Genomic DNA, 21,751 nt, shown 5'->3' with positions numbered 1-21,751 from the left:
CTTCGCGCCATGCCCACAACAGGTCCCCAGCCCCAGATTTAGAGCTGGGCCTTCACAGCCAGACTGGAGGGTGGTGTCAGAGGCGCCACCTGGTGGTGCCGGAGACGCAGGCGGGAAGGAGTTGGTGGAGATCTGTGGAAGTTTGTCTTAGATGCCACACCCCAGTGACAGGGTGAGTCCTGAGAGGAAGAAGGCCCCCAAATCTGGGGAGGGAATTGTCTTTGGGGATAACTACTTACCCCAGTTCTTCCGAGACCAGAAACATTTTGCTTCCGGCTAAAAGCTTGGGCAATCATTCCATGTGTTTTGTGGTTTCATTTCAAAAGGATATGAAGTCACAGTGGGCAGTGGATTGAGTGGACCCTCAAGACTAAAATGCAAAATGGTAAACAGGACGAACGTCCGAGAAGGGAGTCCTAGTGGGTACAACTTTTCTTCAAGTGGCTTCAGCCTGGAGACTGAATGGCGGTCTCCCCTCAGACCCATGGGGCAGGTTTTCCTTTCTCTCCACATGGGTGGGCTAGCCGGGGAAGGGAGCTCTTTGTTTCCAAAATTTCTCTAAGTGGCAGAGCTGTGCCTTCCTCTCTCCCCCCATTCCTCTTTATCCTTAATTTTCCTCCCCTCCTTTCCTTTTGCTCTCCAAAGTCTGTAATCACAAGATAAGGGGCATGGTCAGGAGAGGGGAATGGGTTGTCCTGCCCCATTCCCTCACCCCACCCCATGCCCACTACAGACTTCTTGCCTGCTTCCCCAGCCTCCCGACCCCCTGCAAAAGTAGCCTCTGGTGGAAGAGGCCCACTAGTTGCATGGTTAAGATGACCAGCCAGGGCAGCCCTGGTTTGGGACCACTAAGCCAGTGGACTAGTATCCTGAGGTGAGTCTCCAGAGACATCCCGAGTGGGGCACATGGCAGATAATGAGTCACAAAATTTCACGGCTCAGCAGGTGGTCAGTAGCTCAGAGCTAATGCAAAGGAAGGCACCTTTTAACATGGTAGGTCCAAGTTCAAGTCCAGGGTGTGCACTCAGCAGGTGACTGTTGACTGATGGGTGGAGGGGTTCAAGCTGCCTAACAGGCTGAGATCTCTCTCTCCCTCCCGCTCAGCACCATCTAGGAAGGGTTTCTCCAGGACGTGGCTGGGGGACTCCGTAGGCCCTTCCTGGTCAGTGAAGAGACTTCTGAGGCCCAAGGGGCCCGACCAGGAAAGGCAAGCTGCCTTTCATTCTTTGCCCGAGGGCCGCTGATTAGAATGGCCAGCTCTGGGTGGCAGGCAAAGAGAAGAGAGGAGATCCAGACCAGTCCAGCTGCTTCCACTGCCTACTCCACCCCCTCCGGTTACCCCACCAGTTTGCTCCACTGGATGGTGCTGAAAAAGGGGTGGGACTTGAGTTTGTTGACACCGCCTCCTCCAGCGCCCAGGCGCCCGGCGGGCTCAAACTTCAGCAGCTGTGGAGAAAGGCCCAGTCAGCACTGGGCAGGCCTTCCCAACCCCGTTGCTCCCAGCCAGCCCAGCCCACAGAACCCCCAGTGTTACCCTGGGAGACACTGGTGTTTGGCCACCAACATATAGAAATTTGTTGTCCCCATTAACCTCCTGCACCCACATCAGACACCTAATAGGCTGGGCGGCTTGTTCACACACAGGGCTCTGTCCTCCCTTCTGTCCACCCTCAGGCCAAAGAAGCTGCCTGCTCCGGGCCGGCCACACCTCACCTCAGTCAGCAGGGAGGCTGCGGGGCGACTGAGCCACTCGGGCAGCTGGAGCTGGGTGTGGGGTTGGATTCCTGAGGGGTGGCTCTGGGACAGCGCCTGGGAAGACACACGGGGGCGACCCCAGGAGGGTCTGTACACTCCAATGGCGGCCAGGTTTTATCTTTTTCCCCCTGTGTCACATCTCATGGGGATGATGCTGCTGCTGCTTGTTGCCTCTTGCTTTGGATCTACTGCATGTCAGGCTGCGGAAGATGCCTGAGACCCATTATCCGTAATTTCCACAACAACCTTCAGAGTAAGTATTACTACCCCCATTTTAAAGACAAGAAGCAGGCTCAGAGAGGTCAAGGGATTTGTGCTGAGTTCAGGGTTTGAACCCAGGTCCCTCTGGCTCCAAGCTTGCTAGAAACATCGGTCTTGGGTTGCAGTCAGGGCAGGCACTCTATCAGGAATAGCACTGAAACTTGTCTCCTTACAGAAAAAAAATTTCCATGGGCGACTCATTTGACATGGCGTCCTACTGCCAGGGCCAAGGCAGGGCTGTGGCGAGGGAAGAAGGTAGGACCTCTCTGTGCTCCAGAAGGGTGCAGCTGCAGGGAGCAGAGAGGTCTGTCTGGAGGTCAGGAAGAGAGGCAAGAAGCGACCAGGAGGAAGGCCAGAAGCCCTGATCTGGAGACGTGGTGGGAGGCCAAGAGGAGAGAGCCACTCTGTGGGGCTGTGTGCCACCAGGGCTCTCAAAGGCCCTGGCTACAGGACCAAACCAGGAGGGAGCCAGGAGGGACCAGTCAGATCTGGACTTCCGGTCACACTGCATCCACTTGGGGCATTTCCTGCTCAAATGCAGTTTGGCCTCTCCCTGCTGCCCGACCTAACCAGCCCCAGGTGTGGCGTTGAGCTCACGAGGGAGGATGGAGGGCGGAGGCCATCATCCTGAGCAAGGGTACTTGCCAGGGGAACTTTAAGCTCTGGGTTGACCCAGGCCGGACAGGGCAGCTGCCAGCCTGGGATGAAGGAGGCCCTCTCTCTGGTCGTCCAGCCAAAGTCTGGGGGTTATAGCTCTGAAGGGTGTGGATGCGGGGAGTGAGCAGCGGGGAGAGGAGGCTTGGGGGATGATCCGGTGGCCTTCTAAGTAAAAGGGCTGTGTCAAACTCCACCCTCCCTCCAGATCCAGGCCCGGATGCTGTCTTCCAGAAACCTTCCCTGATCATCCCGACTCCACTCTCACTGAGTTGACAGTCTCCCTAGCTATAGCCACTCATCTGGCAGCGGTGCGAAGTGTGGCCATGGCCTGGGTGGGAGTGGCTTCCATGGTCTCTCATGGTCTTGGCGGTGGAGGCGGGAGCTGTGCTGGCAGAACACTGGGCCCGACGGCCAGGTCTCCGGGAACCAGACAGGCTCTGCCCCAACACCGACTGGCTGGACTAACCCCAGCCGCTCCTACATTCAGTGACACCCACGAGGCCCTACACCCTGCCCACACACCGCTCACCGTTCCCGTCAGCAGTTCATACAGCAGAGACCCAAAGCTCCACCAGTCGCAGGCTTCGGTCAGCTCAGAAATCCCACCCACCTCTGTGGGAACAAGAACATACGTGTCTCAGTCTCGCCTGCCCAAGGAGGCGTGTCTCCCCTCCACTCACCCTACCCAGGTGCCCCAGGTCCCTCCATCATCCTCAGTCCCCTGGCTCAACCCACATAAAGACACCCAAGGGCTACCCCCTACCCCTTCCCTTCTTGCCTGGGGCGCTGTAGAGTTTGTCCAAAGCCTCCCTGCAGCACTGGGGCTCCACCTCTGACCACTGGCCGAAATACGTGAGCCGGATGTGGCCTTGTCATGCAGTGCATGCAGGGAGGAATAAAAGGGGACAAAAATTGCTGTTAGTCATCTTGGAGCTGCAGGCGTGACGCAGGGGACTCCAGCGCTTCTCCCAACAGCCACAAGGCAGCGGCCAGCGGCTGCGCTGGGCAGAAGCTCCCTAAGGGCCCGCCCCCCCGCAACGCCGAGGCCCCGAAACAACCTGGTCTTCACAGGAGCCTTGCCCTGAGCTCATCGAGGGAAAGGGTTTGTTTCCCAAGCTCAACCCTGACCAACCAGGCTCAGCAGAGTCCTTCCTGAAAAGGCCGGGGAGGGGAGGCAAGGGAAGAAGCAGATAACCTCTGCATCCGCTTGACTTTGGGGAAATTTCCTTCTCCGTCTTGAGGCTTCGGGGGCCTCCCGCCGGAGGGTGGGGTAGGGTGAGGGCCCACTCTTCTCCCCCTGGGCCCAGGGCTCCTACCTGCCTGGTCCAGGAGCAGGTTCCGGGGATTGAGGTCCCGGCACAGCACCCCCTGCTCGTGCAGCGCCTCCAGGGCCACCAGCATCTCGGCTGCCCACTGCTTCACCTGCTCCTCCCTCACACTCCAGGCGGCTCCACCGGTTGAGGGGCGGCTCCGACCTCTGCCTCGGCCACAGCCCCCCAGCACCCGGCCGGCCCCTGCACGAACCCAAGGGAGCCCACAAGGGGGCCCCGGATCAGAGCTCTGGCCGGGCCCCCGCCTGGCTTGGTGGTGCAGGTGGCCACCTGGGGCCTTTGGAAGGTCCCAGGAGCAGGAAGGGCCGGTCCCGGCTGAGGGTTCACCTTCAGCCTCTCTCTGGGGTCTGATGGCTGCGGCCCCCCTGGCCGGGGTAAGGTTCTGAGAAGTCCGGGGAGGCTCCAGGGGGATTCCGTCCTGCAGGCAGGTGTGGCCAGGTGGGAAGCGAGCTGGGGTCTGGAGACTGAGTCGGGAGTCGAGCTGAGCCTTCATCCTCTCCAGGCTGGAGCCAGACCTAGTCCCAGACTGTTGGAGGCACGGCTGGGAGAGCAGGTGGGACCACAGAGTGCCTCCTGGGCCGTGCAGAGGGTGCAGCAAGCATGGGGACAGGAGTAAAAGAGCGTGGGGCCCAGGTCCCTCTCCCACTCCCGCCACCCCCCACCCCCCGTCTTGGGCACGGACCCTTTGCCTTCCAGGTCCTCACCTCTGCTCCCTCCCCTCCCTCAGCCTAGGATGCCCTCTCCCCTCCTCTCCACCCACCTAAAGTGGCCCCAGCCTCACAACCTGGCACAAAATAGGTGCTTAACCCCTAAGGAGATGTAAATTATTCTTAATGTCCTTGGTCTAGGTGGTGGGTTCGCCAGTGTTCAATGTATTATAATTTTTTTTAAGGGAGAAAAGTGTAATGAAGCTTAAGTAAGTAAAATAAAAACAAGGCCAGGCACGGACCTGCGACGACTGTATATCATGACCCAGAGAGGTGTACCTCATTTAAAAAAAAGTCATAGCTGATCAATAAATATCTGCTACGTGACCCAGTTCCTGTCCTTACAGCTTCAGCACCATCACCCCACGGGGCCACTCTGAGGGGTGGGCACAGACTAGGAAAGTGAAAAGAGCCAAGACTGGAGGAGAGGGTGACAAAGGGGACATCTGCATAAATGCCCTCTCACCCGCCCAAGATGTGAACATCCTCCCAGGACGTCCCCTGCCCCCCTGGCACCACACAGAAGCCCCCAGCAGCCATCATCCTCCAGGAAGGCTGGGTCCCCTGGTCTGTGCTGTTCATCTGGGCTCGGCAGTTTAAGAGGATGAGACAGGACGACATCCCAAAGGCCTGAGGAGCTGACAGGGCCCCCTCACCTTGCACATGCTCCAGGTGCAGGAAGATGGAGTCCTCGCTCACAAAATACCGCAGCAGCTTGGTCATGTAGGGGACGCCGTGTGGGATGATGGTCAGCCGCTCCCGGCTCACCGCGTGGCACCTGGACAGGCTCTGGGGAGGGAGCAGAGCAGGCAGATCAGCTGGGGACTGGCCAGAGGCTGCTCTGCTCTTCAGGGGCAACCAGACGAAGGGTGGGAGCCACCCTGGAGAGCAGCTGCCTGCCCCCAGTTCCTAACCTGACCCTCAACCCTCTTTACACCCTGGAAGGCAGGCCCTCCCATCTCTGGTCCAAGGATGAGGCAATGTGTGTGTGCGTGTGCACACGTGCACATTTCTGGGAGGCGGGGTGCATGCTGGGGGCAGAACAACAGCTGTTGAATTGGAGGGAGTGTGGGTTTCCCATACGGCTTCTGGGTAGAGGTTCCCCAGGGGGTAGGGGTTTCCAAGAGCTCTGAGAAAGTCCAAAGGGGAATGCAGAACGGCAGGGGGTTGGGCGGCACCTGCCTTCACCACGAAGGTCCCTCCAGTCGCTGGGTCCTGGACCAGCTGCACCTGCCGAGGTCCAGGTGGCACTAGTCAAGTCACATGCTAGTTCCCGGGACTCCATGGCCCCAGCCCCAGCCTCCCAGGGTCCTCCACCAAGGCTGGGCTGGGAGGCCAGGCTTTGGTAGTGCAGAGTGTACCCCCCACCACCAAACTGACATCGAACCTGTCCTGCTCATCCACCCTTGTTAGATCTGCAGGTCTTAGCTCAGGTACCACCTCCTCCAGGAAGCCTTCCCAACCCTCACGTTAGGCTGGGGCTCCTACTCTGTCTCCAGTGCTCTCTGGGCTCACCCTATCACACTGTGCCTAATTTCCTGTCTCCCCGCTGGGCTGTGAGCTCCGAGAGGGCAGGGACCACGTGGCCAGCTCTATACTCCCAGAGGCCTGCATAGGACAGGGAGGTAGTCGGTGCTTCCCGCATGCATGCTGAGTGGTCCATCCTGTACGGTCCGAGGGTGTCATGGCTGGAAGGGACCTCAGAGCCAGTCACCTTCTCTGATCTCTTATGTTACAGGTGAAGAAGCCAAAGCTCTGAGAATGTGGCCCCAGTGGTGCCCGAGACCTTGTGGTCTTGCTGTGCTCCTTCAGGTCTCGTCCCCTGCCCCTAGCCCCTTCTCTTAAATGGTCTTTCTTTCTGGAGGCTATCTTTGGAGGGCAGTCCATTCCTTCTCCTGTTGGTTTTGCTTGGAGGCAGTGGTCTGCCAATTGCTGGGCAGAGCCTTGTTTGGAGTTGGGCCCTAGACTCATCTCCATGGTGGGCAGGGGTGGACCCCAGCCATAGGAGAGGACACGTCAGGGGAGGAAAGCGGAAGATTCGGCCCAGATGAGGGGCATGTGGGGGGCAAGGCCAACACCCTGGTGTTGTGACTTCTTAGCCGTCAGCCTGCCCTGCACACGTTCCCCGTAGTGGCACATGGGAACCAGGCCCTGAGGCCAGGCCACTGGACAGTGACGAAGGCTGCAGCCTAGGATTGGGGTTCAGATCTTGGGTGAGTGAATTGATTTTCTCATCTACCAAACAGGAATTACAAATGCCCACCCTCCCTTATCACTGGTTTGTTGAGGCCACCAATGGGAAGGCCCTTGGAGAATGTAAAGGCGGTGGGAATGTCAGTTACATTTGCCAAGTCACATGGCCTCTGTGAACCTTGGCCTTCTTCACTGCAAAATGGGTCATAGCAGTACCTCCTTCAGAAGGCCATTAGGAGGATTCTATTAAAGCGAGCAACTCAAGTACAGCAGCAGCCTGTGCCTGCCACATAACATGCTCTCGATAGTCTATAGTGACGATTATTAATATCATCACAGGGAAACCCCACACTGGCTATACAGCATTTACTCTGCGCTAAGGGCTTTATCTAGGTCATTTAGTTTCATTCGCCAGCCCTACCAGGTGAGCATTACTAGTGACTCATTTTACTGATGAAGAAATTGAGGTTCAGAGAGGTTACGTTGCCTACGGTCCCCCTGCTAAAAAGTAGTAGAGCCAAGATGTGAATCCAGACAGGCTGATCCCGGAGCCCTGGAGACATAACTGCAAATAGGGGCACAACCAGGTGACCTGGTGCATGCCTTCCCCTCTGGGCCTCAGTTTCCCCATCGTCAGTGAGATGAAGGTGGTGGACTCTGAGCACAGGGGCAGCAGGCGTGAGGCATCCCTTCTGACCACTAGAGGTCTCTCCTCCAACAGCCAGAGATGGAGTCCAGCCTAGTCCCCACTCTTTGGCCAAATTTACGCAAAGCTTGAAAAAGAAAGAAAGAGAACTCTGGGGTCATTTAGGATAATACAGTTTCCCACAAGTGCTGACACCCCGGATAATTCCCTACTGCCACTTGCCAAGTGGGATTCCCCTCCACCTTGTCTTGTCTTGGGCAAGTCTTCTCGTTTACAAAAAAACAGCAGTGAAGGTCGTGGAGGCCAGAAATAAAACTTGATCAGTACATTGAAACAAGTGTGTTAAAAAAGAGAAGAAAAAATGTATATATACACACACATCTATCAAGAAAGAATTAGACCAAGCCATTAACAGTGATTATCTCGGAATTAGATAGGATGGTGGGGAATTTTTTTTTCTTTTCTGTTCTAAACTCCTTTCTCTTTCATGGTATTTCAAAAGGGGGCATTTTCCCATTAAACCAAGCAAATAAAAAAAATCCCCTTCCTCTTTTGCTCTGTGCTATAGAGCACTAGTTTGTCCCTTGACCTCTATGAACCTCAGTTACATTCTCTGTAAGACAATGATTAAAATGCAGCACTGTCCAGGGACTTCCCTGGTGGTCCAGTGAGTAAGAAAGACTCGGCACTCCCAATGCAGGGGGCCTGGGTTCGATCCCTGGCTGGGGAACTAGATCCCACATGCATGCCACAACTACAAGGTCGCACATGCCACAACTAAGAAGTCCACATGCCGCAACTAAGACCTGGCACAGCCAAAATAAATAAATACATAAATACCTTTAAAAAAATGCAGCACTGTCCAGTAGGACTTTCTGCCATGATGGAAATATTATATATCTGCACTGTCCATTAGAAGCCATTAGCCACATGTGGCTATCAAGCCCTTGAAAGGTGGCTGGTGCCACTGAGAAATAGAATATTTAATTTTGATTAATTTTAATGAATTAAAATAGTCTTATGTGGCTGGTGACTACTGTAGCGGACTGCACAGGTTTATAACCCTTCTCCTCCCCAGGGTGACCGAGCGGGTTTAATGCGACAGCTTGGCAAACTAGAATGGGCCTTACGAATGTCAGGTGAGTATTGCTATCGGGAAGGTGGAAGGCAGTTCTGGTGAAGGGTGCCTGCCTTCATCTTTTTAAAATGGGAAATCTCGGGCTTCCCTGGTGGTGCAGTGGTTAAGAATCCGCCTGCCAACGCAACGGGCACGGGTTTGAGCCCTGGTCCGGGAAGATCCCACATGCCGCGGAGCAACTAAGCCTGTGAGCCACAACTACTGAGCCTGAGCTCTAGAGCCTTCGAGCCACAGCTACTGAAGCCCGCGCACCTAGAGCCTGTGCTCAGCAACACGAGAAGCCACCGCAATGAGAAGCCCGTGCACAGCAACAAAGACCAAATGCAGCCATAAATAAATAATAAAAAATAAAAAGGGAAATCTCTTTTTTAAAAATGAAACCCACTGAGTTCTCGGGATTCAGGGACAATGAAAGCTTTGGTGAAACACATTAGCACTTTCTTTTAAAATGTCCACAGTACCAAGGCCAGGAGGACTCCTCCTGGAGCAAACAAATCCAGAAGTTTCAAGCAGGTTCTCAAGCACTAAGGTCCACAGGGGCTGGGCATGTGAGCCAATGGGCAGGATGAGAAAGGGGCCGACGGAGGGCAGGTGCCCCATTAAATCGGGCAGCCCGTCCTCTGCTCCGGCTGACATGAATGTGAGGCAGCATTTCCAGAGCTTCTGATTTCTCAGGATAAGTAGGAAATCTGGACTTCTCTACGAAACCTGCCAATTTTTAAATGCTGATAACTAACAATAATTCAAAAAACACCCCTGTGTTTGAGCCAAAAACACGGAAGTGACTTGGCTGGTCTTCTCTTTCTTCCCCTCCCTGACTCAGGGCCTGGCTCCAGGACAAAGCTCAGCAAATAGGCAGCATTGTGTCCCAAGCCCCCCAGGCTCCCCAAGAGCAGACCCTGGCTCTCCTGGCCTGCTGCCTGCCTAGTCCTTGATCCACCCTCCTTGCTCTTCCCTGCCACCCACTACCCCTGCCAGTATCTCTTCGGTCCCGAGGGACCCCCCGCTCCCCAGCCCCTTTAACCCTCACAGTGGGGTGTTTCTGGGGGCACTCAAGGCTTCCTGAGCCAGGCCCTCTGCTCCCCCTGAGTCTGCGAGCTGCTGCAGGCTGGTACTGCCCTCCCACCTGCCTGCCCAGATCTGCCTGGGCAGAGCTGTGGTATGGAATGTGGTGATACTCATCCAGGCCTGGCTGCAGGGACCTGGGCCCAGTGGCCCCAACACCTCTCCTAATTTGAGGAGATTGGTGTTCCTGGCTTGGGAATGACTCAGAAAACGGAAGCAGGATTTTACGAGGGAGGTGGAGTAAGTAAATTGAGTGCCCAAGAAAGTATATAAAAAGAAAGAAAAGAGGGCACTCTCAAGACAGAATGGCTGGGCTTGGCCTGAATTTCTAATGCCCATATGCACAGGCCTCAGTATATGGGATTCCAAAAATGCTTTGCACATGTGTGTCCGGGGTTAAATTCAAATTCGGGGAATACTGTCACAGACCTCCCTCTTGGAGATTCACTGTGTACATCTGCATCCTAAAAGCTTGAAACTTCCTATACTTAAAAAACTGAAGTAATGTAACTTTAACTCACTGTTTCCAAAACTTATTTGACCCAGAACCCCTCTCTCCAAAACACCACTGGTTCGGTGGGATCCCACACGGGGAAACAGTGGTGGCTGTCACCTCCTCCGCCTGCCCGGGGAAGCGGCCAAGCCACGTGGACTCGCGCAATGGGAGGGAAGGGCTGGGCAGATGGAAGCTGCTGGGCCTTGGCTGACAGACTGGGGCCTGTTCCAGGGACCTGGGAGCAGCAGCTGGAGCAAGGCTGGGATGGGAAGCCTGCTCGCCACACACTCTCGTCATTCGCCTTCACGGCCACCAAACTTGTATCAAATGCTTTAGCGTGTGCTAGGCCTTTCCCCTGAATCATTTCAATTTAGTTCCCACATCACGCTGGGTGGGGCGGGGGTGGGTGGGAGGATCCTTACCTCCACTTCCAGATGAGGAAACCAGCGCCCAGACAGGGAAAGGAGCTCGTCTGTGGCCACGCGGTGCCAGCCCGGCCAGCACTTCACCCTCGGCATGTCGGGGAGCACACACCGGTCCCCTTTTCTCTGCGGGCTCCCAGACCCGTCCAAATCCCCCATGAGTGTTTTAAATTACAGGTGCCTGGGCTCAACCCTAGAAATTCTGACTCAGTGGGTTTGGGATGGGGCCCGGGCATCTGTATTTTTAGGAAGCTCCCCGAGGGGATTCTGATAAACAGCCAGTTTGAGGAAAAAAACGCTTTAGCAAATATTCAGGTATCCCTGGGCTGGGGCGGAGAGCGATCCAATATTGGCTCAAATCTCATTTGACCCAACTTGTCTGTCCTTCTGAAGAGTGTCCCAGGTTCAGGTTTGGCTGTCAGCTCCTATCTTCCTGTCTGCCCTGAATTAAGGGAAAAGATCCCAGATGGGGTCAGGATGGGGGGGTGGCCGGAGGAGCCAGGAGAGAAAGGGCAGAGCTGCCAAGGCCCTGGACAAGGCACCAGCCCACTTCGACCATCCGCAGAACGGGTTTCTGGAGATAAGCGCACTCCCACCACAGGAACCTCTGGGCTGTGCTAGGTGGGGAGACTCCTGGCTGCAGCCCTGGCGAAGTGGAATGGGGCAGGCAGGCAGGGCAGCGCGGGCTGGCTGGGGGCCCCGGAGGGAGTGGCTTTCTGCGTCTGAGCTGGCGGGCTGTGGAGAGGAGCTGCGCGCCTCTGCTTTTTCCTCACATTTTCCTTTCCAGAGCTGACTGGCGTGGGCTGGGGTGGAGGAAGGGTGCGGGACCGCCACAGCCATCTCCTCCCCTTGGACCCTCTGACCCCTTTCCAACACCTGCCCCTCCCAATTATACGCAACACCTCCTCCCACACCTCGGGCGGTGCTCACTCACCTTCTCGATGACCGCAACCACCTTGCAGCCCCTCAGCTGCTCTAGGGCAGAGCTCAGTGTGCGGATGGGCCGCAGCCTCAGGCTGCTAAAACCCTGCAGAGGCAGGAGAGAGCCACGTAGCGGCCTCAGGGTGAGTCCTACTCAGCCACAGCCTTCTCAGCAGGCAGTGGGCAGGGCCCCGGCTGCCAGGAGAGCAGTGGCCACAGAGGGCAGGACCAGGGTACAGGCAGGGCCCACCTCACAGGGACAGACTGAGCAGAGAAGCTGGCCTTGGTCCAGGGTGGCCAGGCCACCCTCTCAGCTCGGTCCCCACCTAGCCCTCCTCCCAGACACAGGGAGTTCTCAGGGCTTCAGAAACCCCCTCTCAGAAGCCTCATCCACAGGAGGCAGATACGCCCAGGGAGGGGGGAAGTAACCTGGGAACATGTGCATCTCGGGGAACACGCCTTGAAGACCAAGGCATGTGGCCCAGGCACCTGCTTTGGGGGAAGCAGCTTACAAGGTGCAGCAAGCCTAGAAGGGGTGTGTACGTGCACACCTGTGGGCTTGAGAAGTGTGCGTGCATCTTCAACCCTGTCTGAGTGCCCACTGGGTCAAGAAAAGCCGTCTGGGGAGAGGACTTCTGCACATTTATATATGCACACATTCATGTGTGTGTATATGCACGTGGGTATTTGGGTCTGCTCTGAATACTCACTGCAGCCCAGCCAAACACAGAGAGATCTGGGAGCCTGAGTGTGCGCACAGGTGAGCACGTGTACGGGCCATGCGTGAGGGTAGGGAGGTGTGTGTGTGTGTGTGTGTGTGTGTGTGTGTGTGTGTACTCTGTGGGGGCGTAAGACTGGACTGGAGATGATTCACTAAGCGTTTGCAAATGAATGAATTACGGAGAGTGTGGGATAGAGAGGAAGCCAGGAGCGGGGAGGAGGGCAGCCCTGGCACACACACCAGCCGAACAGTGCTCTCCACCATCTGCCTGCCGCCCAGGATGGCGGGCGACAGCTCCTTGGCCTGTGGGGTGAGGGCCTCAGCTCTCTCCCCTCAGAGCCCTCAGGCCTTTGGGGTCTCCTTACCGTGCCAGGGCTGGCTCCACTGCCCAGCGTCCTCTGCAGGTGGCAATTAAAGATCTCCTCCGCCCGCCGCAGGTACTTGGTAATTTTCAGCTTTACAGCCTCACATCTCTCCTTGTTGGGGTCGACTGTGGGGAGGAGGGGTCCTGTCCTTGGGAGGACGCTGGGGTTTGGGCTCCCACTGCCCGCCCTCTGCCCTCCAGAGGAGGTAGTGCCTATTTCTGATGCTGCTCAGTGGATTCTGACCCCACCTCTGTCCTTGGGTCCTCCTCTGGATGGGAGACCAGCAGGGGAGGAGGAGGAGGGATGGTGGCAGGAGAGGTTGGGAACCACAGTCGCCACTCAGCCTACAGCACTTTACAGTTGGCACCTACTACCTCGCTGGCCACCATCACACCCTGGGAAGGGACACAGTGTGGATTTCCATGTCCGTTTTTCAGAGTAGGAGACAGAAGCCCCCAGAGAGCACACGTTCTATCTATCTCTGATGCCCAGTGTGAAAGAGGCCAGAATGGGGATCAGGACGGGAGGGTAAAGGAAGTCACTGGACAGGCACGAAGCCCAGGTGTCGAGAGGTCTCATCGGAGGGAGGGTAGGAAGCGTGAATTGGGGCCTGACTCCTACCCCCAGCCTGGCCACCAAGGCCCTCAGGGGTCTCCAAGTGGCCTCAGGGCCAGCCTCTCCCCCTACTTGGAAATGCCTTCCTTTTCCCTGAACAGGCCTCCCCTCTCACCTCCAGGCCTGTGGGGTTCTCCCTCTGGAGCCCCACCCAGCCCTTCAGCTGGACAACATGCCCACCATTCTTCAGTACTCAGATTAGGGTTCTGACTTCTAGAAAACGCCCTATGCCAGCCTAATCTGGCCTCAGTTTCCCTCTTCCCTCCCTTCAGTTCCTCCTCATTGTTCTTGCCACCTGGGACTATAATAGTCCATCATCAACTCATCAATCTCCCCCATTAGAATGCAAGCCTCCCGAGGGCAGGACCCCAGCCCAGCTCCAGGGGCGGGCAAGCTGAGTGAGCTAAGCGCACAGCCTCTGGAGCCCACACTGTTCAAACCCCAGCTTTGCCACTTGACAGCTGTGGGGTCTCAAGCAAGCTAGTTAACTGCCCTGTGCCTCAGTTTCCTCATCTGGAAAACAGGAATAAAAATCATTCTTATATATTTGGAAGTACATGCAAGAACATATACAGTGGTTTGTATTACTGTGAATGGGAAATGAGTTGATACAAGTAAAGCCCTTAGACCAGCGCCTGGTGTATAGGAACCGTTCGATAAATGAGAACTGTTATTACTGTCCTTTGCAGAGGCCCTGCAGGGCCCACACAGAGAGCCCTGCTCGCCCAGCTCAGATGGACAGACGGCGGGATGAGCCCTTCACCACCAGCCTCCGTCCCTGCCCAGCCCCAGCCTCACCATTTACGCCTCGGAGCAGAACGTCCACGCCATTCTGGTAGTGGCTGAAGGCTGCCTCATACTCCTCACTGACATCACGCTCCAGGGCCAGCCGGATCTGTGTGGCTGCATCCACAAGGTAGTCGCGCTTGGTCATGTCAGATGCCCCTGGAGTGACCCGGTTGCGAATCTGCTCCCGGTACACTAGGGCCTGGGACCGCACTCATGAGCAGGGCTCGGGGTCCAGGCCAGGGCCAGGGGGACACTCACGGGCCACCAGGCTCATGGCTGCCCTGGAGCAGGGACCTGGAATGAGCAGAGGCATTAGGGAGAATCCTGCTGGGAGTAACACCCCATCTGCACCCTGGTTTCCTCCACTGAGTATTGGGAAGACGAATGCTCACGTCCAAGGGCTGGAGGGATCAGAGCTAATGTGGGTAATATCCCTCACTGAGCCAGACCTTTCCTAAGTGGTGGTAATAACAGAATAATAACATGCTTTGGGCTCTGGGTTTTTTGTTTTCAATTCAAATTCAGTTCATCAAGTATTTCTTGAGCACTTACTATGTGTTGAGCACTGGAGAGAGCTGAGGATATGCCTGCAAAGGGCCTCTATACACATTAAACATGGAGGTCACACACTCGAGGCTGAAGCCAGGGCCCGGGGCCCAAAGGCCATTCCTTATACTGTTCCCTCCATCCTGCCTGTTCTCCCCTCCCTGGTCCTCCCATGGGAATCTCATTTATCCTTCAAGGTTTGGCTCCATGGTACCTCCTCGAACAGAATGGATTGCCCCTGCTTTATTTCATTTCCCTAGGTCCTGAGGTCAGTGTGGCCAGGGAGTGAGGACCCCCAAGAAGCCAGGCAGAGAGCCGGGCACAGGGCTTGGCCTTAAAGTCCGCGGGCAAATGAGATGACTGAGTGGCAGATTCAGTGCCACTCTGGGTGGAGTTAGAGGAATGAGGTCAGAGCCCAAGCAGCCCTAGGGAGGGGATGCCTCTGGCCTCCTGGCTCTGTCTCTGAGAAGGTCAGGAGGCCACGTGGCCTCCAAGGACCGTACAGCAGCTCCTCCCTGAGCAGTGTGCGATACAAGTGGCCAAAGGGATAAGCGCAGTGTCTTCAGGAAAGGAAAGGGCTCAGAGAGAGGCCAGCAGAGCTGCCTTTGCCCCTCACTGCAGCCTCTGCACCTTCGCTCCCTCAGGCCCCACTGGGAAGGAGCAGGGCCCAAATTGCCAACTCCAGGTCATTTCTGCCTCTGTGGAGAGAGGGAGGAGAGAACAGGATGGGGAGTGGGGCGGGGAGGAAAACCCACATTGTGAAGCCAGCGGGGAGCTGAACTCTGGCCAGGATGCGGCCAGGAGGTGGAGGGAGGGGGGAAGGGAAGCCGCACCCTCCCCACTCGGCCTAGTCACCAGGGACATGCCGCGCTGAGTCCCGTGCTCAGAGGCACCAAGGCCGACAGGGCGGGCTGCTCTGTGTCAGGGCCCGGTTTCCGGGACCACCCGCCGGGCCGGGTCCCTCCGGGCAGAACCGCATAGCCGCGCCTGGACCCAGAAAGCGTCGCGTCCAACCCGCGAGTCCCCGGTACGCAAGGTGCACCGCCTCTCGGGGGTCTCCGAGGAAGGCGGGCTGGGGGAGTGAGAAGAGGGGGCATCCTCTCCTAGGGGAGGGGGATGGAGGAGGAGCCGGGCAAACACCGTACCTGCCCGAGCCAGGAGCTCGGTCCGCGTGGCCAGACCCAGCCCGGCCGCCACTGCCCCTTCGCCCCCGCGGGGGACCTTGCACCGTGGGCGGCTGCTTTCAGCCCTCCGCCCAGGTGCAGGGGTCTGGCCGGATGCAGCTCGGTCATTGGTTGCAGATGAGCTCATCCTCTATCCGTTAGAATAAACCACCAATCAGCGCCCGGCTCGACTTCTGCGGGGCCCTTAAAGCAGAAGCGCCCACAAAACGGAGCGCTGGGGGAGGGGGGGGAAGGGGGGGGAAGGGGGGGGAAGGGGAGGGGGGCGGGGAAGGGATTGGTGTGGGGGTAAAAACTGCGAAAAGAGGAGGTCCAGAATCTCACAGGGATGCGGAAGGAGTTGCTTCAGAAATCTAGGCCGACTAAAAGCACACATGCAGCTTCCAGGACTTTTCTCATCCATTACTTCATTCATTTATTCAACTATTTAAATATTATGTATTGAGAGACTACTGTGTGGGAGGAGCTAGATGCCAAGATACCGCGACGGAGGGGACAGTCTCTGCTCATGTCTTCATGGGGTTTACAGTCTAGGGAGGGTTACAGGGATTAAAGAATTAAAGAATGCAGTTGATATTTCATTCCAGTTGTGATCAGAGTTGCGAGAGAGAAGCACCACAGGTGCCATGAGGCAGCAAGGGGAGTGACCTAGTGTGGGGGTGAGAAGACTTTCAGGAGGGGGTGATATCTGAACTGGGCACACAGACCTCACCTGCACCCTAATGCTGCCTGGACTCACACTATTCTTCCCTAGTGCACTTGCTCTCTTCTAGATACCTTTTCACTCCATTCCCTTCTAATTCCCAACACCTCCTCCCCCTCACTCAGCCAAAGACCATGCTTCTTCCATCGCTTGAAAATTTAGGAACACAGACTCCTACCCTGCCTACTATCTGCCTTCTGGCCAGGTCTGCACCCACATACTGTCTCCCCATCTCTTTCGACAGATGACCTGTCCGAGCCCCATCAAAGGCCAACCTTCCCCTTGGGATCAATCTTGTCCCGTCACCTCCTCAAGGAACCCCGTCCGGCAATTCTCCCCTTTCTCTCCTACATCATTAATTTTTGGCTCTCACTGCATCGTTCATTCCTGTCTGAAACAAACATCATGCTGATTCTCCCATCTTGAAAACAAAACAAAAAACACTCTTGGCCTCACTTCTCTCCTATCTACCACCCCAGGTTTGCAGCAAAACTCCTCAAAAGAGATGTCTCTCCTGTCTCCAATTTCTCTTCTCCCACTCATTCTTGAACCCGCTCTGATGAGGTTTTCTTCCCTGACATCCCTCTGAAATAGCTCTTGGTCAACCAGGAGCTCCATGACCTCCTGGGTGCTAAACCCAATGGTCATTTCTCAGTCCTCATCTTACTTGACCTCTTAGGAGCATCTGACCCAGGTGATCACAGCCTTCTGTCCATGCACTTTCTCCCCAGGCTTCCAGGACCCATACTCTCTATTGCCTCCCTCTCACCAGCAGCCCCTTCTCTGTCCCCTGTGATGGCTTCTTCTCTTCCAGATGTTCGAGTGTGCCAGTTTTGGGCATCTTCCTTCTCTCTGTCCTTACTCACTTGATGAGGGATTGCACCTAGTCTCATGATTTTAAGTAGTATTCTTCCATATATTGATGATTCTATATATATATTTACAGATATCTTATATTTTCTGTATCCTTTAGCCCTCACCTCTCTACCAGACTTAAATATTTAATAGTCTAATAAAACACCTCAAATTCAAAGGGTCCAGAACCTTGGAAAAATTATGCTGAATGAAAGAAGTCAGACACAAAAGGCTACATACTGTATGATTCCATCTATATATCATTTCCAAAATAGGCAGATACATAGAGACAGAAAGTAGATGTCTGGGGGGGGAAGGAGAGTGGATAATGGGTATGGGTTCCTTTTGGGGGGGTCAACAAATGTTCTGGAATTAGTGTGATGGTTGCAAAACTCATGAATATTCTAAGAACCATCGAAGTCACATTTTAAAGAGGTGAATTTTATGATATGTGAATTTTATCTCAATAAAATAATTATCATAATGAAAAAGAAAAAAAAAACCTGAACCCTTGATCCTCCCCCACCTGAAACCTTCTCCACCTAAAGCCTCTTCCACTCTTCCAGCTCCATTAAAGCCATAAAGCCATCCTGGCTTCTCTTATTTTCTCACACTCCACATCTAATCCATTAGAATATCATCATGGTTTTTCCTTCAGAATGTATCCAGAATCTCAGCACTTCTCACCACCTCCACTGCTATGACTCTCGTAGGAGCATCTTCATCTCACACCTGAGTTATCGTAGGCGATTCCTCCTGTCTTCCTGTTTCTACCCTTGCCACCCTAAAGGTGGTTCTCACCACTGCATCAGGGGGATCCTTTCAAAGCTCAGTCAGATTCTGTCCTTCTGTTCAAAAGTCTGCAAGGGCTCCCATCTTAGTCCAAGAAAAACTCAAAGGCCCTGCTATGACCTCTAAGGCCCTCACAGTCACCCTCCTCTACTATTTCTCCAGCTTCATCCCTTGCCAGGCTCACTCACTCAGCTTCAATCCCGGAACTTCCTCACTGCTTCTAGAACCCACAGGGCAATTCCCACCCCAGGGCCTTTGCCCCACTGCTACCCTCTGCCTGGAACAGTCTGCTTTTGGATACCTACCTAGTAAACTCTACCCCTGCTTTGAGTCGTTGCCCTGATATCATGAGAAACCTACTCTGACTATACCCTCCCAACATCTCCATTTCTCCCTTGCCCTGCTCTGCTTCTTCTCTGTTGTACTCAAGACTATTGGCATGCTATCTAATTTACTTATTTATTTTATATGTTTCTTTTCTTACCTCCCCCCAGTGTAAGATCCACATGGGCAAGACCTTTATCTGCTCTGTATCCCAGATGTATCACAGATGTATCCCAGGTGCCTAGAACAACATCTGGCACATAGCATTGCTCAATCAATATTGGCTGGATGAGTGAATGAGCTCTAAAGAATGAGAATTAACCAGGAAAACTGTTTGAAGAGGACAGCGGAGGAGAATGTTCTGGGTAAAGAAACAGCATATATAAATGCCTTAACAAATTAAGGGAGAAAAATAACATTTACACATCAAACAGATGACATAAAAACAGTTGATAAAATTTAACACTCATTCATGATAAGGAGAAACTCTTTACTTAACAAGTTCTAAACAAACTCGTGCACTTACTTCTAAACTTGATAAAGGGTTATCTACCAGAAACTTAGAGCAAACACCATGTGTAACGGTGGAGCATGAGAAGCATTCCCACGGTCCAGCTGTTCTTCTGGCATATGGAAGGATCACACTTCCCTACCCCTTTGGAAGTTAGGCTTGGCCATGCGACTTGCTTTGAAATGTCAGTGGACCGAACAGCAGTTACTTCAGGGTGGAAGCTTCAAAAGCCAGTACATAATTCCTCCTGCCATAGTGATTGTGGAAGCACACGTCCACATGCTTAGCCTCCATCAGCCTGAGTCTCTGAGAAATAACAATAAGGAACCCCTCCCTGACCCATGACTTGTGTTGAATATGAGGTGTAAATGAGAAATAAATTTTGATTGTGTTGAGCCACTAGATTTTGGGACTGTTTGTTACTGCAGCAAACCTTGACCTATCTTGAATGATACCCCAGTGCAGTCAGAAATGAGCCAAGATCTCTACTCGTCAACAATATACTGGAAGTTACAACTAACACGATAAGAAATTAAAAACAAAGAAGAGAATAAAGACGCAGATGAAGAGAACTGACTTAGGGACACGGGGTGAGGGGGGGAAGGGGAAGCTGGGAGGTAGTGAGAGAGTAGCAATGACATATATACACTACCAAATGTAAAATAGCTAATAGCTAGTGGGAAGCTGCTGCATAGCACAGGGAGATCAGCTCCGTGCTTTGTGACCACCTAGAGGGGTGGGATAGGGAGGGTGGGAGGGAGGGGATATGGGGATATATGTATACATATAGCTGATTAACTTTGTTGTACAGCAGAAACTAACACAACATTGTAAAGCAATTATACTCCAATAAAGATGTAAACAAACAAACAAGCCAAAACAAAAAAAAGAAGAGGTTTAAAGATTGGAAAGGGAGAGACCAAATTGCCATTATTTGTGATAATGTGATTACTCACCTAGAAAACCCAGAGCAACAATTAGTGAGTTAGAACGGTTCAATATTTACAAATCAAGAGAACTTTTCTATATATCAACAATAACAATTTGAAAATGTAATAATAACTTTAAAATCCCATTCATCACAGTAACAAAAACTATGAAATGCTTATGAATAAACTAATCAGAAGTATATAAGACCTTCATGGAGGAAATAATAAAATTGAAAGTCACAAAAAATGGAGAGACGTGCTGTGTTCAATGAGGGAATGACTATCGTCGTAAAGATGTTGATTCTCTCCGAAATAATTTAAAACTTCAATGCAATCTCAATCAAAATACTAAAAACACTCTGTAGTACTTGACGGGATGCTTCTAAAATCCATATGTTTATTCATTCCCTTAACAAAAACTTATGGAGGGCCTACTATGGGCCTAACCCTGTTCTAGATAGTAAGGAGATGGTGGTAAATAAAACAAAACAAAAACGCCTTCCTGGAGCTCTTTTTCTAATGGAGAAAAACAGTAGTAAAGACACAGACATACGGATACATAATATCTCATGACGATTTTACACAGTATATGGAAATGTGCAACAATAGCCCAGCCCCTTGGAAAAAAACAAATGGTGGGGGTTAGGATCTTGCCTTACCAGATCTAAAGAGTTATTATAAAGCTGCAATTTTTAAAAGAGGTGACGTTGGTACACATAAATAGATAAGAATAGACTGGAGTCCAAAAAAAAAAATTCATGTATCTAGGGGATTTGACTTAGGATAAAGAAGGCATTTCGAACCAGTGGGCTAAGGATGAATTCTTCATGAGAGGTGTCGGGACAATTGACTTAAGGAAAAAAAATTGATCTCTTCCTCATACCTTATACAAAATTAAATTCAAGTTTAAAATTCTAAATTAAAAAAAAGAGAACAACCTCAAAATTTTAGAAGAAAGTATCGAAGAATATCAGCACGATCTTCAGGTAGAAATCACCTTTTAAATATTCCTGGTGGGGAGGGATATGGGAATTAGTATATTTGGAGGGTGATTTATCAGAACTATTTAAAATGGAAATACACATAATCTATGACCTATCAATTCCACTTCTAGACATTTAATCTAAAAAAAAAAAAACACTTGCTAAGATACGTAAGGATATACATGGATATCCACTGCAGCATTGCCTGCAATATTAAAAAATTGGAAAAAATTCCAAATTTAGTATCTTGTGAAATATCAATGTAGAAATGAATTAATAAAATGTGGTATATTCATATATTGAGTTATTATTATTATTCAGCATTTTAAAGGAATGAAACAGAACTAAATCTCTGTGTACTAACATGCAAGATCCGAAAAACATATTGTTGAGTAAAAACAGTCAGTTCCTAAGAGCTACCTGCCATATGATGCCATTTATATTTATATATATTTTTGATTTATGTATTTATTTTTTGTAATTTTTTAAAAAATTTTTGGCTGCGTTGCGTCTTCATTGCTGCACATGGGCTTTCTCTAGTTGCGGCAAGCGGGGGCTACTCTTTGTGGTAGTGCGCGGGCTTCTCATTGCGGTGGCTTCTCTTGTTGCGGAGCATGGGCTGTAGGTGCACAGGCTTCAGTAGCTGTGGCGCACGGGCTCAGTAGTTGTGGCTCACGGGCTCTAGAGCGCAGGCTCGGTAGTTGTGGCGCATGGGCTTAGTTGCTCCGTGGCATGTGGGATCCTCCCGGAACAGGGATTGAACCCATGTCCCCAGCATTGGTGGGCGGGTTCTTAACCACAGCGCCACCAGGAAAGTCCTATATTTTTAATATTTATTTTTTATT

The 21,751-nt window shown here is 52.8% G+C and overlaps 1 protein-coding gene and 1 long non-coding RNA gene across 8 annotated transcripts; one reads left to right on the top strand and one right to left on the bottom strand.

The window, feature by feature from the left end:
• Window positions 1-894: 894 nt before the first annotated feature.
• Window positions 895-15,921, bottom strand: RPS6KL1 (ribosomal protein S6 kinase like 1). Of its 7 annotated transcripts, none has more exons than XM_067730084.1 (12): window positions 15,774-15,906; window positions 14,635-15,326; window positions 14,092-14,376; window positions 12,679-12,803; window positions 11,606-11,698; window positions 5,894-5,941; window positions 5,368-5,500; window positions 3,990-4,577; window positions 3,452-3,541; window positions 3,203-3,285; window positions 1,714-1,809; window positions 895-1,446 (listed from the first exon to the last, which is right to left on the bottom strand). In XM_067730084.1, the coding sequence occupies exons 3-12, from the start codon at window positions 14,225-14,227 to the stop codon at window positions 1,336-1,338; spliced, it is 1,503 nt and encodes a 500-aa protein (XP_067586185.1). In that variant the 5' UTR covers window positions 14,228-14,376; window positions 14,635-15,326; window positions 15,774-15,906; the 3' UTR covers window positions 895-1,335. The 7 variants fall into 7 exon arrangements, with proteins under 7 accessions (XP_067586185.1, XP_067586188.1, XP_067586186.1 ...); XM_067730087.1 differs by having other exon boundaries at window positions 15,259-15,326; XM_067730085.1 differs by lacking the exon at window positions 14,635-15,326 and having other exon boundaries at window positions 15,774-15,921.
• On the top strand, window positions 15,473-19,389 carry LOC137220789 (uncharacterized). Its single transcript, XR_010941797.1, has 2 exons — window positions 15,473-15,655; window positions 18,654-19,389. It is a non-coding gene; the product is annotated as an uncharacterized lncRNA (long non-coding RNA).
• Window positions 19,390-21,751: the final 2,362 nt, after the last annotated feature.

Source organism: Pseudorca crassidens, chromosome 1, assembly GCF_039906515.1.
Source record: "Pseudorca crassidens isolate mPseCra1 chromosome 1, mPseCra1.hap1, whole genome shotgun sequence".
Lineage (NCBI taxonomy): Eukaryota > Metazoa > Chordata > Mammalia > Artiodactyla > Delphinidae > Pseudorca > Pseudorca crassidens.
The sequence above is the reverse complement of the archived record's forward strand: the minus strand, read 5'-3'. Positions and strand labels throughout refer to the sequence as shown.